This window comes from Dreissena polymorpha, chromosome 3 (genome assembly GCF_020536995.1).
Source record: "Dreissena polymorpha isolate Duluth1 chromosome 3, UMN_Dpol_1.0, whole genome shotgun sequence".
Lineage (NCBI taxonomy): Eukaryota > Metazoa > Mollusca > Bivalvia > Myida > Dreissenidae > Dreissena > Dreissena polymorpha.
The window spans coordinates 97,674,188-97,692,486 of NC_068357.1; the positions used below are offsets into that span (position 1 = coordinate 97,674,188).

The 18,299-nt window shown below is 34.2% G+C and overlaps 2 protein-coding genes across 3 annotated transcripts; both read left to right on the plus strand.

The window, feature by feature from the left end:
- LOC127874045 (short-chain collagen C4-like) lies at positions 1–7,269 on the plus strand. 2 transcript variants are annotated; one of them, XM_052418156.1, is made up of 2 exons: positions 1–133; positions 6,007–7,269. In XM_052418156.1, exons 1-2 carry the CDS (start codon positions 43–45, stop codon positions 6,612–6,614), a joined length of 699 nt encoding a protein of 232 aa, XP_052274116.1. In that variant the 5' UTR covers positions 1–42; the 3' UTR covers positions 6,615–7,269. The 2 variants fall into 2 exon arrangements, with proteins under 2 accessions (XP_052274116.1, XP_052274115.1); XM_052418155.1 differs by lacking the exon at positions 1–133 and adding an exon at positions 5,292–5,535.
- A 6,041-nt stretch (positions 7,270–13,310) lies between these two features.
- On the plus strand, positions 13,311–14,572 carry LOC127872434 (perlucin-like protein). Its single transcript, XM_052415765.1, has 4 exons — positions 13,311–13,320; positions 13,644–13,747; positions 13,904–14,012; positions 14,247–14,572. Exons 1-4 carry the CDS (start codon positions 13,311–13,313, stop codon positions 14,465–14,467), a joined length of 444 nt encoding a protein of 147 aa, XP_052271725.1. The 3' UTR covers positions 14,468–14,572.
- The last annotated feature ends 3,727 nt before the right edge of the window (positions 14,573–18,299 follow it).

Below are 18,299 nucleotides of genomic sequence, written 5' to 3' on the forward strand. Positions count from 1 at the left end.
AAGTGTTCTTCTTTCAAATACGTGGAGAAATTGTTGGAAAAGATGGTGAGAATGGAATTCAAAATGGAGCAGGCGTTAAAGCGTATTGATGATTTTGAAGGGCTTATTCTCAGACAGAACCGCACAATTCAAGGTGAGTTCATAACAGATTTGTTAACATGTGTCAATGCCTTTTTTTCTTGCTTCATGTATTATTTTTTTGCATAAGTGACAAAAAAAGATTATAGACCATAAACAACGCACACCAACAACACAAATGGTATATATGTTATGATAAAATGCATACTGTTTCTCGGAATTAAACAGAGCAACAAGAATAACATTTTGGTATATAAGCGCGTAACAAAAGTCTTTCCCAACGGCTTGCTACAACCATTGGATATTTTCCAAATACATTGTAATAAATTGTACAATTGACAACTGTGAAATGCTGTTCATTAGGCATATTTGCCTTCTGGCTCTGGGTGTTATTTTTTTTAATGTATTTCTTGTCGTTCCATATCTCATGTCGATACTGACATACATGTACCAAAATATAGCTTGCAGCGTAATAATGTTTGCAATTCTAATAATTTTATTAATGTATGACAGTTATTTTACAGACGCAATTGGTACGTAAAAAGACATTGAATCGAGACTTGATTCCAAATTATCGATGTCCTCAACTGGAGCAACATATATCCGATGGGGTCGATCATCGTGCCCTCATCAGAACAGCAGTCTCATGTACCATGGATTTGCGGCAGGCACTCACCATTCTATCAGCAGAGGAGCCGCCGACTTCCACTACCTGCCGAGCCTGAACTGGAAACTGTTGTCACAAGAGCCGACTATATAAGCAACATACACGCGTCAGAGTACCATACACACGGAGCAACAGCCTTGTCTTCATTGGTAGACCTCGAAGTGCCATGTGCTGTTTGTTTAACAAAAACTTCAACAACCATTATGATTCCAGCAAAGAAAACGTGTAACAGCCGATGGACATTGGAGTACCGCTGGTTTCTGATGACTGAGCGCGACACGCATGCTAACAACAAGCAATATGCATATGTTGACATGGAAGCCGAGTCAGCCCAGGGAAGTAATGCAGCAGATAATAATGGCGCTCTGTTTCACTTTGTATTCCCGACGTGTGGAACATTTAAATGTCCTCCTTACAACAGCGCATCTGCACTTGCATGCGTTGTTTATTCCAAAATTTAGGGCAATCAAGATGTCAAAACATGATAAAATATGTGTTTATCATCGACAGAGTGACAGCATGAGATTCTGACTAAAGAATATTTTAGAAACAATTATCTGGCCTTGTTTGTGCGTTAGAACAGTAACACACGTTAATAAGAGTGTATGACTATGATCGAAACAAAATGCTTCATATATCGTATAAATATATTTCACCTGAGCGATCAAATAAACTAAGTTAACTGTGATTTTTAAACTGATTGAACAAATTTGAGACTTTTTGAGTATAAATAACGAATCTAGAGTTGTTAATGACCCTATTGTCTATTCGGTCGTTAATAACTTTTTATATCCATGTATGCTCTACCATGCTTTACACGTACAGACATATCTTCGTATGCTGATAAAATGCAAATCTTGTAATTACTAATATTCTCTTCCTTGGTGACTTCCGATGACTTCTCATAATTTAACCAATTAAACGAACAACTTCTGCAAGTTAAGATTTGAACAATGTAATTGTTTCGACATGGAATATGAACCATACGCACACGTCGGTAATTTGCAATCAAATAAGGTTGATATTTATGGAAAACAATGTAACGTAATAACGCTATTGTTCTACACATTTACATTATAACAATCGTGTTTATGATTTCTTCAATAAACACTTCTTCAAAATATGATAAGTTTATATTTTGCAAATTACAAGGAAATACGTTACAACATGTCTTCACTCATAAGTTTTACGAATTCACAAAACGTATGCATTTTTTAATTGTACGCAAGATTGTGTTTGTTATATCAATGCGCAAGCTTCATTCGATCGCTCAGTACGTTTGCGAATTAGCGACTTGTAAGGATATCTGCGTAACATGTCAAAATGATCGTATTTTTCAACACAAAGTGAAATAACAACATTTTAAGTATAATGATACATGTTCAAACATTATTCCGGTGTTTTCTATAATTTGTTAAAATGTAATTAAAATACTGCCATTCACAAAGAGAGAGGACAGTGATAGCATACGACTAATGTAAACATTTACAAGTTATTCAAATAATTGTCAAAAAATATCAGCCTATTTGTCTCTCTGAGAAACGTCTGAACGTTTTCGTGCAGTTTTCTTTAGAACTGTGAAGCTGGGCCGAACGTGTTATACCAACATATACACCAAGTTAATGCATCATTTAACTTTTGAAGTTATGATTACGCTTTTGTATAGCTCACCTGAATATAGTACAATTTGTCGTGAGTCAGTCGTAATCATAGTCCGTGTTTAGTCCATATTACCTTTGCCAAAATGGATGTGACACCTTTTAAGTGGTTACTATGAAGCTTAGAAGTTTCCTTATACACGTATTGTCATATGAACAACTTAAAAATCTCAGTGAGCCAACACACTATCTAATTAATTCATTTAAGCGTTTAACCGCCGAAAGGCAAGGCACTCCCTTTTTATATGTTGGGGGAATCGCAGTGGGTATCAATTTAATTCCGCTCTAGTTAATGACTAATTAAACTCAGAGCAATAATCATAAAAACTGTTATAACTGTGTATTTTATTAGAATCATCAACGAAACACACCCAGAATACATTATTGGAAAAAACGGTTTTGTAAAATTGCGTTTCATGTATCAGACTGGCGTTAAAATAGTACCCTTCAACAACAAGGAAAAATTATTGGAATAGATGGTGGGAGTATAATTTAAAACGGAAATTTAAAAGTTTGTTTTACAATTATAGTGTTACTGCTCTTGATACAACGTGTTTCTTGGTTTGCATACATCTAAATTTAAGAATAATACTGTTTCAAAACAACGTAAGGAAAAACGTACATGTAATGTCTTTGCAAGATTACTAAACATGTATACTACCTCGCTACATATAGGAAAGAGAGTCTTAACAACGGTTTTGATTCAAACGATGAAAACGTCTTACAGAGCATGGCAAATCGAGAAACGGGTTTTTCATATGTCTGTGCGCGATATTCATTCTAACAATAAGCAATATACGTATATTGACAATGACGAAGAGGAAGCACCAGGAAAACGGGCATCAAAAACTAATGGTGCGTTGTTCAACTTTGTATTCCCGACGTATGCACCATTGAAATGTCCTCCACATAGCAGCGCATTTGCTCTTGCATGAATTGTTTGTTCAAACATTTAGAGCACACATCATAATATTTATTAGGTCCCGTTTATGTTCGTAAAAAAAGTTTGAATTACGACAGCATCCGGAATTGAGGTATTGTTTGCATTAAACAGAATTTTCTTTCCTGTTTGCGTTTCTTTTTGTGTTTGCTTTAAGATAATTGTCCGGTCGTTATAGTCAGGTTAGACGAGTTTGAATGCATTTGCTTCCTGTTTTTATATTTAGTTGCGGTTGTCAATTATAAATTTGGAATACCAATCAATCAAATGCGAGTAACTTGCACTTCAGAAAATAGTGTGATTTTCCTTTTTATTTATAATATGGCCTTATAAGCTCACCCGAATACACGTAGTCCTAATTCAGTTGTAAAACCCCATAAACATGATGTGTGAATCGAATTCTATCCTCCGTGTCAAGCGGTTAAGGAAATAAGCAACATCATTTCTTAATTAAAACAAACAATGCAATAATAAACGAGATACCTTCAAATATTCATGTAATTTCCGTTGAATACATCTCACAATTGTTTATTTACAGCATGTTAAATCACACAAAGCAAATAGTTCCATATATACCCGCAATAACATTCACTACGTACGTGGTTACCTGGAATCGAGACATCACACCAAAGTGGGCAAGTACTCAATTGCAATAGGCCTTAGGCCAACATAAATTTTGGCATATGTGTTACTTTTAAAAGAATGGATAAAATTAGCGACAGATTGGGACGGGGAATTTCCAATGAACATGTGTTTATCATCTGACGCGAGAGTGCGCGTAGATTTCATTTACTATAATGTTTCATGCAACATGTTCTGAGAATTGTGAGAAAGTGAATGTTTTTTAAAATAAATAAAATAAATAAAAGTTTTGTGTTTACACTAGCACAGTCGTCTGCTTCACTTCGCAAAATATGTGGAAACTTCATGAAAAAGAACAGTAAAATGTATGCAATATGGATGTATTTGTATTAGTTTAGTTGATGTAAGATTTTGAAATGCAATTCTACCAGTTTTTTTCCTAATTTTGGTTGTGTTTGTATTTATTTTCAAGCGTAGTAATGATAGCAAAACAAAATACTCGGAGCGCATGCATGTGACGTCATTAAGACAGCTTCATTTTTATTGTAAATAGAAAGATCGATACCAGGAGACGCACGATATGAGGGAACCGAACGATACAAACTTAATTTTAGTCTACCAGTGTTGTTAGCAACGGAAAACCTTTTTACACGATAATGTAATATGTTTTTAAACTTAAAAGTACATAACGAACTATGGCCCATCATTACAATATATTAAATTATCAAGCTAGCGATGTATCTTTAGAATATTGTAAAACAAATTAGGTGGAAGAAGGATTGTAAATATGCTTAATCCCCCTAAGACTGAAAATTGGTAAAAGATATGTACAAGAATCGTGCTGTCTTGAGAAAAGATATTATGGGATCTTGGTAGTTTTACAGAAATAGTCAAATATAAAACTCACAATTACTTATGAACTCACAAACAAAATGTTTCGATTCGTTTACAAAAATATTAGTAAGCTTGCCTTCAGGCGGATTTCTACGTGCGTTCTGTTTCATAATAAAACACCACCGATAAAAAAGACAACATCGAAAATAAAGCTTGAATAGGTTTTATTTGTCTGAAATTACAAATCTAATCAAATATTTATTACACTGTGGTTGATTGTTCATACTTCCAATCAATACTTAAACATGAAAATGTGTTACAATTATGAAATGAGTTCCCAACTATTTTCTGAAAGTGTCAAAGTGTCGGTCACATGTGCAAATTTGAAAATGCTGGTGATAACTCAATTAAGTACATGTAATTATTTGCAAAATCCCATTAGGTAAGCAATCGAGGGACTAACCGCTCTCTTCCTTACTCTTCGTTGGCGTATATATAAATAGCGCCATCACGTAACCTCGAACAGAAGCCATTCGTACACTGGCAAACGCGTTCTTACTACGGCGTATGCATGAACATGGCGTTTATATCGTTGATGTTGATGGTACTATGTTTGGTAGTTGTGTCTGAAACAACGGAGCCCTTATGTTCTCCTTTCAACTACGAGGAGAAATTGTTAGAAAAGATGGTGCGGAATGAATTCAAAATGGAGCAGGCGTTGAAGCGTATTGATGATTTTGAAGGGCTACTTCTCAGACAGAACCGCACAATTCAAGGTGAGTTAATTACAGATTTGTTTACATGTGTTAATGTATTTTTTTCTTGCTTCATGCATTCGAGTTTTGCTTTAGTAACAAAACATGATTATAGAGTAACAACAACGCGGAGCAACAACAAAAATAGTATATATGTCATGATAAAATGCATACTATATTTCGGAATGTAAAAAACAACAAGAACAACACTTTGGTATTTCAGCGTGTATCCGAATTCTTTCACAACGCCGTGCCATGGCCATGGGGTATTTTTCAAAAAATAAATTGTATAATTGAGAACTGTGAAATGCTGTTGCTTTAGGCATATTTGCCATCTAGCTCTGGGTGTTATTTTCCTTTCAAAATATGTATTTCTTGTCGTTCCATGTTCGAACTTGATTCTGACATACATGTACCAAAATATAGCATTTAATAGCATAATAATGTTTGCAATCTTTATAATTTGATAAATATATTATACTTATTTTACAGGCACAATTGGTACTTTAAAAGAAATTGAAGCAAGACTTGATTCCAAACTGTCCATGACCTCAAATGGGGCATCCTATATTCGGTGGGGTCGATCATCGTGTCCTCATTCGAACAACAGTCTCGTGTACAATGGAATTGCTGCGGGCACTCATTATTCTATCAGCGGAGGGGCAGCAGATTATCAGTGTCTTCCTGCAGAGCCTGAACTGGAGACTGTTGTCACAAGAGCCGACTATATAAGCAACATAGTCGGGTCCGAATATCAGACTCACGGAGCAACAGCTTTATCTTCATTGGCAGACCATGAAGTACCCTGCGCTGTTTGTTTCACAAACGCTACAACAACCATTATGATTCCAGCAAAGAAAACGTGTTACAGTGGATGGAAACTGGAGTACCGCGGTTTTCTGATGACTGAGCGCGACACTCATGCTAACAACAAGCAATATGTATGTGTTGACAAGGATGCTGAAGCAGCCCAAAGAAGTAATGTTGTAAACACAGATGGGGCGCTGTTCCACTTTGTATTCCCGACGTGTGGAAAATTGAAATGTCCTCCTTACAACAGCGCATCTGCACTTGCATGCGTTGTTTGTTCCAAAATGTAAGGCAATAATGATTACAAAAATGATAACATGTAACAAGTGATATGTGACAGCATGAAATTCTGACTTATTACTTGTACATTTTACAAACACTTATCTTGCTTGGCTCGTGTGTTGGAACAGAAAAAAAACGTTTGTGAAAGTAAATTACTATGAGCTGAACACAATACCTTATATTCATTTGCGCTTAAATATTCAATGAAATATGTTGCATATGAGCGAACGAATTAAAATTATGTATGTTAGCATATATTTCAACCAAAAGCACGAAACTTCAACTTTTAAAATTAAATTACGAATCTGTTAATAAGCCTGTTCATTTGTTGTCGTTAAGATTGTCTTATTTATCCTATATGTATGTTTTAACACGCTTTACACGCGGTAATCCGTTATAAGCTTATACAATGCAATACTGGTATATATGCAATGCTCTATTCATTTTTGAATAACACTATTTTATGCGTATTATTCATATTAATGCAAATGTTATGGACTTGAAGAACCCGTTGTTGACAACTTGTCATATCGTAATCACTTGAATTGATCACCTTCTGCAAGAGGTTTTGAAAGTTATAATGTAATTTACATGAAATATAAATCATCCGCGCGAGTCGGTAATTTGCAAACAAATAAGGCGTATTTTGATGAATTACTATTACATTTAACACATTCCCTGAATAACAAAATTTATTACGTTTATATAGTAAACATTAATAGCAATCCGCAATTAAAACAATATAAAAGTACTGTTTACATTTTTCATGCTGCAACCTGTTTCAGTGTAAGTATAGTACTATGTTTAAGCGTATTACGCTGTGTTTAATGTTAATTGAATAAAAGTCTTATTTATACAATATTATATTTAAAGGTTTTATGTGGTTGCATGACTAACACTATTATACTATGATAAACATTACTTGTGCATAGCTTTGTATAATATCTTATTCGATGTAATTCGCTTTTGGCACGATTTATTTTGTTTCACAAGTTTAACGATTGTTATATACCACAATAATATAATGTTTTGAATAAGTTGAATTCATATTGGCTTTGTTATTGAGCCTGCGGCCTCAGGCCAATTTGGCTGTCTAAAGCTCAATAACAAAGCCAATATGAATTCAACTAATTAATGACAATTTCATTAATTAACTTTATAACATTATTCGGCAAGAAAAGCTTCAATTTCACTTTCGAATTACAGGTTTTACAGGCTTATGTGTGTTAAATTATTGATTCATCCGCGTTGCCGGAAAGACAATTAATTGGATATTTTCAAATGCCGAAGCGGATAAAAGAGCGGACTATTCGTTATCGTACTGAATTTATTCCGCTTGTGAAACTGTCAACTACATAGATGCCTGAGCGTTATTATGTTGATTTTTAAAAAGTTAACGATACGTTTTATGAGCACGGCGTTTTCCTCAATTGAAGGAAAAGCAAACCGAAGACAGACAATAATAATAATTGATTTAAATTCAATAAACCTATACAATATCAATTATGAGCATTTACATTTTTTTTTAACTAAACGTTTTAAAAGACAACCAACATCAGCAATTGTCGGTTTAAGAGAACAGGGTATTACTGATAATAATACCGTATTAGATCGCAACTTTGGTCGTCGCGGTACAGTGATGCGCGCTTTCGCCCCAGGCTACATAGCGCATACATATTGCATACATACTGATGCCACATTGTTATATAATTGATTTTCGTTCATTCAACGTTTTTGAACTGGTATCCATCTTTCTCTTTCTCTCTTATTTATGTAATTACCTACCTAACTTTTGTTGTTGTGAAGAACTGAAATGATGACTACGAAAAAACTATACATAAGACAAGCCACAAACGCACAGTTGTGTGACTTCTATCGAAATTTTAGACTTTTCAACGCAAAAAAGCCGATTTGTGCATTATGAGTGACAGCATCTTTTCAGAACTTGAGTTCTTGTTTGTATTAAACAAATTTTCGTGTGACCTTCTGATTGTATGGGAACACAAGTAAACATAAGTGAGGGGAGATTATCTTGATCATAATGCAATAACTTGTATTCATGCGAAAGTGGAAACACAAAAAGATTAGCATTAGAAAAATATATAGAATATGTTTACAATTATTTTACAAAAGTGTTGACAGCAGGTGCTATTAAAATACAAGTTCTTTAATCAAATGTAGAATCTCTAAGTGTTTCTCTCTCTCTCTCTTGTGTTGACATTTTTATTATTTTTAATGTATTAGAACCACGTTCCACATGAACTGCACATTCGTTAAAAAAAATGTATACACTGCCCTTTATCCTTTGGAACAACAGTATTTTTTAATGTCTTGCAAAACACTCATATTTGTTGATGACCTGTCATGAGGCTTACAAATTGCAGATTTTGCTAATAAACTTTATGTCGAACATGCGATTATTTTGACTCTTATGCAAGCGATCCTGATTAGTCGATAATTCGATAATGACGATAATGAATGAGGCTTTTATGACATAAAAAGGTTGCATTATATCAACACATTCACAACAGTTATGTATTATTGTATGTCTGCATTTGCTTCCTGTCGTTGTATATTTTAGTTGCGGTTGCCAATTCTAAACTTGGAATACTAAGCAATCATATGCAAGTAACTTTAACTTCAGGAAGTAGTGTGATTTTCCTTTTTATTTGTAATACGGTTTCATAAGTTCACCCGAATAAACGTAAACCTAATTCAGTCGTAAAACTCTAAAAACATGATGTGAGAATCGAATACTATCTTCCGTATTAAGCGGTTAAGGAAACGAGCAACACCATTTCTAAATTAATGCAAACAATGTAACAATACCTTCCAAGATTTATGTAATTCCCGTTGAATAAATGTCACAATTGTTTATTTAATGCGTGTATAATCACGCAAAGCTGATAGTTCAATACATACCCGCAATAGCATTCACTACGCGGGTGGTTACCTGGAATCGAGACATCCCACCAAAAAGGACAAGTACTCGATTGCAATAGGCCTAAGGCCAACATAAATTTTGGCATGTGTTGCGATTAAAAGAATTGATAAGATTATCGACCGATAGGCATGGATTATTCCCAATACACATGTGTTTATCACCTGACGCGAGAGTGCGCGCAAATTTATTTTTCTACAATGTTTCATGCAACATTTTCTGAGAATCGGGAAAAAGTGATTTTTTTAGTATACCAAATAAATGAAAGTATTGTGTTTACACTAGCGAAGCTGTGTGCTTCACTTCGTAAAATATGCGGAAACTTAATGAAGAAGAACAATAAAATGTATGCAATATGGATATATTTAGATTAGTTTCGTTGATGTAAGATTTTGAATTGCAATTCTAACTGTTTTTTCCTCATTTTGGTTGTGTTTATTTATTTTTAGGCGTAGTAATGTTAGTAAAACAAAATACTCGGAGCGCATGCATGTGAGGTCATTACGACAGCCTCGTTCTTATTGTAAAGAAAAAGATCGATACCATCAGACGCATGATATGAGGGAACCGTACGATACGCACATAATTTTAGACTTCGAGTGTTGTTAGCAACGGAAAACCTTTTAACACGATAATGAAATATGTTTGTAAAGTTATTAGTACACAAAGAACTATGGCCCATCATTACAATATATTTAATTAAGTTAGCAATGTATCTTTAGACTATTGTATAACAAATTAGGTGGAAGAGAGATTTGTTAGTATGCTTAGTCCGACTAGTAAGAAAAAATGTTCTACTGTGTGCAACCTTTGAAGACTGAACATTGGAAAAGGATATGTACAGGAATCGGACTGTCTTGAAAAAAGCTACCATGGAATCTTACAGATATAGTCAAATAGAAAACCTACAATTACTACTAGAATAAAAAACAGAAAGTTTACATTCGTTTACAGAGATTTTTGTAAGCTTGCCTTCAAGCGAATTCCTACGTGCGTTCTGTTTCATAATAAAACACAGCCGAGAAACAAAATAACATAAAAAAAGCTTAAATAAGTTGTATTTGTCTGAAATAACAAAGTTATTAAAATATTTATTTTACTGTGGTTGATTGTTCAAACTCTCAATCAATATGAAACATATTGAAACATTAATATGTTTTTTTATAATTATGTAATGAGTTACCAACTTTTTCTAATAGTGTCAAAGTGTCGGCCACATGTGCAAATTTGAAAATGCTGGTGATAACTCAATTAAGTACATGTATTCATAATCAACTTGACAAAGTTTCATCAGGCAAGCAATCTAGGGAATCATGGCTCTCTTACTTACTCCTCGTTGGCGTATATATAAATAGAGCCATCAAGTAATCTCGAACAGTAAGCATTCGTACACCGGTAAACGTGTTCTATGCACGTCTTATGCATTCAAATTGCGATAATATCGTTGATGTTGATGGTAGTCCTTTTGGTAGTTGTGTCTGAAACAACAGAGCCCGAATGTTCTCATTTCAACTACGAGAAGAAAATGTTGGGAAAGATGGTTAAAAACGGAGCAAGCGTTGAAACGTATTGATGATTTTGAAGGGCTTCTGCTCAGACCGAACCATACATTTCAAGGTGAGTTCATAACATGTTTGTTAACGTGTTTTTAAATGTGTTCTCTTACTAAATGCATTCAATTTCTTCAAAAGTCACAAAATAAATGTTATAGATTTATAGAGTAAACAAAACGCGGAGCAACAACAGAAAAATGCACATATATATATAATTATCAAGTGAGTACTGTTTATCGGAATTGAAAACCCCCAACAAGAAAAACATTTTGTATCTCAGGCAATAAAACGATTCGTTCTCAAAGGCTTGCCATGGTCATGAGTTATGTTCCAAATTTTATAACGGCAAACTGTAAGATGATGTTTGCCTATCTGGCCCTTGGTATTATTTTCCTTATCAAATATTCATTTTACTACTAGTATCTGGCGGTTCCCTATGTTATATTTCAATAGCTCCATCGGTCGTAATCCATATAGTTTGCCCAATGTACTATTTTTATTTCACAGGCGCAATTGGTACTTAAATTTTTTTTTAGCTAGACTTGATTCCAAACATTGGCGCCTAAAAAAAACCTACAATGGTTTTTATGTGTCCGACGTTTCACAGATGTCGTGGTAGTAGGAAATTCGTGGAACAATTCTGAAATGGAGGGTGTGTGTGTAGCGGGGTTCGGTATAAGGACCTACAAACACCAACCGCTAGAGGCTAAACTACACTAATTTTGGGAACGTTTCAGAGAGTCAGACTCCAGAATAAGATTGCCTGTTTATATGGGGAGATTACAACATAGAATGTGATGATCAGTTCTATTAAACAAGTGCCCACCCGATATGTGAAATAGAGTATGCTTTTCCGAAAATACTAGAATACACATTTGTTTGAGATTTATACTGTTACTGCAGTTGGATATTTCATCCAATCTGCACAATAAAGTCAGCTTTTCCTTCGAAATATCTCAAAGTTCTTTTCAAATTGTGGTAAAATATGTTTCTTTTAAACATTTGGTGTAATACCTATTCATCAGCTTTGCTCATAACATGTCATTATTACTTTTCTTCAGTCAACGTGTTATATATTCGATATTCTATAGATAATGCATTTTTAACTTGTAAGGCAAAACACACTAGTAACCAGCAGAAAACGTCTACATATATTGCGTGTATTTTTTTTATGAATTCCTTGATACTAAAATGGACTTTTTAAGAGATTTTGGTTATTTTCGTCTTTCGACAGATTTAAGTATAGGATAAGATTTCAAAAGAATGATGCATCATGTTTCTAGGATGACCTTACAATTTGTATAAATAACTTTTTCTTGAATCAAGTTATCCTGCTTATAAATTCAAAATGGTATACATTTAACTTGAAATCATTTCATTTTAATTAGGTATACCCACCTCTGTACGCAAGAATGCCCAAGAAAATCTCATCATATTGCTGCTAGTCATATCGGGAGGTGTTCAGAAAACAGTGTTGTTTAGTTTAAAGCTTTGCAAATGTGTTGATGGGTTTACCATGCCGATGCTGACGAACATATATGTATTCCATTAAATGCACTGAATGCTCCTTTTCATTGCATGATCGAGAACCACTTGAGCTTTCTTGAGAATGTGGCTCCCATCGGCTAGAAGGCACATTTGGATTTGTATACTGTCAAAGTTTTATAGATTTAATAAATCCATAAAATCAATGTTTACTTCTTTGCCTTCATTCGAATATAGCTAATGAATAAAGGGAATGCAAGTGTATGCTGTTAAAATTTCAGTGTAAGTTAAGCCTGGTGTATGTTGAATACAGGAAATTTATTTCTGTATATTTGTATAACCCATGAAACATACATAGGGAGGATACTATGCCAATAACAAAAGAATGTCGGGGGTCTCGTGTTACCTGCTTCAGATTGAGTTGGATTTTTTTCCATGTATTTATACAGGATTGTACTACATATACAACAGTTTGTGCTCAACAGTTTAGTTGTTGTACTGAAAAAGTAACACATGCTTGTTCATCAATTCAGTTATACATTATTAACTTAATTCTGTATAAATCTATATTGCAATCTCGTATTTGACCTTTTCTACTACACAAGATTTATTAACATGTATGTACACATTCGTTTCTGTTGATTTCCTATAATTTGTCATATTCACAATATTTTGCCAACTTTATTTAATCATCTGGTTTTTAAATTTTCGAAGGATTGTTCAAAATGGGATATGGTTTGTCAATCACATCTTAGAGTGTGACTGATTGTTTTTGTCGGGTGTTTTGTGTAGCATATTACATGGATCATGAAGATCGCGCTGTTAAAGGCAATAAAACAGTGATTATATTATGCCGTATAATAACAATAATAAATAATAAAACACACGAACACAATTAAGCATATTGTATTTAAAAAAAAACACAATTTATATTAACTTAAGTTAATTTCTGTATTTTTATATAAGAAAACACCTTATTGTGTGGTATACCTTTTTACCACACATTTAGACATTTGCCTAAATGAATTAAAATCAGCTGTAAACATATATGTTTGCAGAGGGCGCTGGAGGAAGGGGCTTTTGTCCGAATGCCTGGATCGTTTTCGAAGGTTCTTGCTATCTGTTTGCTGACGAGGCCAACGTTTCCTGGACAGAGGCCATTGTAAGATAGAAGTAATTTAAAAAGCGAATCTCATGTAATTGTTTATACATATAACACCAACTCAAGTGGTTATAATTTTTACTATAATACCCTTGTAATAAACACACGCGTATTAGTAGGCGCTAACATTAGATTATGAGTTACGACTATTTGCAGAACTTCTGTCAGTCACATCGCCACGCACACAGGAATGCACACTTGGTAACTGTGGAGACCAGAGCTGAAGATATGTTCATCAAAGATACTGCTCGCAGATTGTTCAAAAGTACAAACAAGCAATAAACAGTTTCGCATACGATTAAACACTTATTCAGCTTCATTGATTTAGATCGTTTAATATTTTTGGTATGTCTAGTTACAAATGTATAAACAACGGTAAGTGTTTAGCTTGTTTTTTCTTATAATTATTCTTTGAAAAGAAACACATTTGTCTATTGAAGTTTTTAAATTAAGGAATCAAGCATGTGTTAACTCGTTCAGCTCTTAACTTGTGATGCAGGTGAACTCGGAACACGAAACTCCTTCTGGATGGGAGCAAGTGACCTCGAGGTTGAGGGCCCGTGGAGATGGTACCCCAACCACCAGATGCTGAACTACACTAGTTTCTACAGCGTCGCAGAGAGTCATACTCCGGATCAAGATTGCCTCATTCTGTGGGGTGCTTTCAACATGGGTTGGGGTGATTACTATTGTGCTCTCCAAATCCACGCAATTTGTTAGCTCGAGTAATTGTCTTTAAATAAGTTTTATTATCATGTAAACCATGTCCTATCTGGTGGAATTGGTAAATGACATTCTTAATTTTTCAAAATATATTTAAAATTAAAGGACTACACACACAATTGTACGTTTTATTTAAATTAATATATATTTATATTAAATTGTGTTATACATTTGAACAAACTTGCTAATTATAATCTGAACATGCATAGATTAAAATCGTAGATTCGGTAATGGTGTTTAAATAACCTTCGTAACTATAAACAAAGATTTGATAAGCGTTGCGGTTGGTTTTCTTTAACTTACATGTAGTATAATAAAAGTAGGTGTGCAATATTTCTTTTGTAAATAAATTATTTTTTCAATAATATGCCATTTCTTAATAGTTAATACATGTATATGACGCCAGCTAAGATAATTATAGATATATATGTGTAAAGATTAAACAAACACCAACTGTCCATTTTACGTTGCCATTACCATAAGATTGTTGAATCATTATAATTATGTAAAAATACTAGTATACAAAGGTAATTGAAATTATATAAAACTACATATCTTGAACATTACAAAAGTTAAGTTCAGTGTTTTCTTACTGTTGCATATAAGGTTAAATTACATACGCGAATATAAATAGTTAAAGACCCTAAGTCAAGTTGGTGTGGTGTGTTTACTTTCAGTATTCAGTAATACCAGCACTCTTTGGAAAACATCCAAACTCATTAGTATGTTGTTCCACGCTTTAAACGCACAGTTAATCCGTCATATGCTGATAAAATTGCATGCTTGTACTAATACAACGTTTTCATCATTTTATTTAAAAGAACAACACTATTTACATTACTTCCAATTTTTATGTAAAAAGCTCCAGTATTGTTTTCAACAAAGTACTTTTCATAATGACATGACATAAAACGAACATCTTTTGCAAAGGTTGTTTTGACAAGTATAATTGTTTTCACATAAAATATAAACCTTTCGGACGAGTCGGTTAATTGCAAACAAAGAAGTATACTTTTATATTATTTTTAATTTTACAATTTTGCAAACATGTTTAATACATTGTATGAATAACAAACTGTATTTAGTTTACATATTTTGAGGTTGATTGCAACATTGAAATGTCCTCCTTACAACAGCGCATCTGCACTTGCATGCTTTGTTTGTTCCAAAATGTAGGACACACATGATTCTAAAAATGATCAGATGTATGTTCATCATCAAAAAGAAAGTAATGAGTGACAGCGTGACAATCTGACGTAAGAACTTGTAAAATTTACAAATAATTATCTGCCCCTGTGGTTGTTTGAACAAAAGGAAGCGTTACTGAGATTAACCACAGCCACTTTTTTCTTGTGTGCATTTTTGGTGCGGGATGCGGCGCTATATGATATGCCCGGAAAATGTTCTGACGGTTTAATAAGGGAGGTGGGGTTTTAAAAAAGACCCCCCCGCTAATTTTGCCGGGCTAATTTTGTTTTCAATATACAATGTCAAACACTAATTGTACTACGAGAGTTGTATCGCATAAGTCATTACAAAAAAATGGTATAAATAGGAGATGAATACGTTAGTAAGTCTAAGAACGTTTGTTTGCAAACATGTCTGTGTACAGTCGTTTTGCGAGGCTTAGAAAATCTGAACCACGAGCCTTCAGTCGCTATCAAAATATGGACCAGAGACTTCAAACCTTTGAAGACAGGCCATCCAAACGCAGCGTGTCAAAGGAAGACCTGGCTAGCCAAGGGTTCATCTACGACCCTTGTGTCATCTCCGACACGAGAGAGAATTTCTCCGACACTATTTTTAATTGCGTTAGATGCGTGTTTTGCAATGCGCACATTTCCATTTGGAATATGGACAAAGTAGATGTGAGAGTTAGGCATCGACAGCTGTGCCCCGCTTGTCCTTTTGTGTTCGATTGGAACATGAACAAAGAAGAAATAGTGAGACTCAGTCATCGACGGTTTGGTCGTGCTTGTCCTTTTGAATTTGAATTTCTTGACTATGAGTTATGCGATAGGTACTTGGAAAACGAGTTTGAAAAGCAATATGAAAGAGATAATTATGGAATTGTGGAAACAGAAAGCGATCAAGATGTTCATTCTAGCGATGATAACCAAAAATATTCAAATAAATCGGTAGAAAGTCTTCAAACAAAAGATGACCAAAAGTATGACGAATACGATAATTATAGTGATTTGGATGAGCTGCTAATGGCGAAAATTGACAAGACTTGTACTCGTACCCGCTACAAATCTTATCAAAAACAAACTGAAAAGCAGCGTAAAAAGGCTGAAAACAGGCTGAAAAAGAAACGAAGAACAAAAATACGCAATGCAAAACGAGATCAAAAGCACACATATTACCAGGACAGAATCGACGATGATAATTACATACCTCAAAAAGGTTCCAATGATCAAGATGTAAAGAAACATGATAGAAAAATGTGTTGGGTTTGCAGAACTAATGATGCTGGCGATATACTGGAAGAACAGGTTTTCGAATCTTACGAACAGTTTTATCAAAAGCAAAAATATTACCGGGGCGAAATCGACGATGATAATCACATATTTCAAAAGGGTTCCAATGATCAAGATGCAGAGATACATGATAGAAAAATGTGTTGGGTTTGCAGAAGCCGTGATATCGATGATATGATAGAAGATCAGTTTTTGCAATCTTACGAAAGTTTTTTGGAGGAAAAATATAAAGAAGAATTCGACAATTGTTTTGCGGACGAAATCGGTGGCGTCGATGATGAAGAACAAAATCAAATTGAACGTGTACCCTATGTTCTATCGCCATATGAATATTTGATTGATAAAAAGGTGGAAGAAGAGGCCCACCATATTTATTTTTCTGATTATGAGGCATTCGATGAGGCATACGATCGATTGCTAATCAACGAACCAAAAGATATATACCATCAGTACGTAGCACAAGGATGGATATGAAAATCAACACATGCTTATCAACGACCCAAATTTATAGCATGTTTGTTCTGTTGTGTTCGATTGTATGTGTTAATAAAAAACCTTGAAACAATTTTGCGTGTTGTTTGTTATTTGAGTATGTTCTGAACAAATCACGAAAACACAAGCTATGATACAATACGTTTTATTGAGCAATCACGATGTGATACAATATTACTCATGGTAATTTTATTGGTATATCTAGTCATCGCGTGTGCGCTAAACATTTCAAAAACGTGCTCTGTTTCAAGAATATCTTTGGCAATATCTTTTGACTTTTCAACACCATGAAAATCAATTGCACCACATACCCAGTTTTCGGCATGAATGAAACTATACAATAAATCGAATCTACACAGGTTCGCTTTCGTAGCAAGAACGTTCAAGGTTTCTTTTGTCACATCTTTGATCAGAAACGACCAAATTGAAAAGGTTTTTCTTGAAGTACAAGAGTCCATTAGCGCATGTTGAATCTTGATTTTGCTTATGTATGTTTTGCTGCAAACAAATTCCACAATTTCATCAAATAGACACATTATCAACTTCGTTGGTTGTAGAGAAGCTTTGAGTCTTGCGTACGTTTCGAATTGATGTGCAAAATGTTCTCTTGTATTTATTTCTACATGCTGGAAATCTGTCCACAGACACATAGGAATGCTATTTGTAGTGTAATCCATGTGAATGACTGGAAGACAAATAACTTCAATTTGTTTGTAGAAAATACTTATATAGGAACTTTCCAAAATGACAATGCATCAAAAACTCGTCATGTATATGTTTGTGCATATAGTTGCCCTGTTTTTTCCCTTAGTTTTACAAACAAATGCGTTAGGACGTCCTAAACCAAATTTTTATGA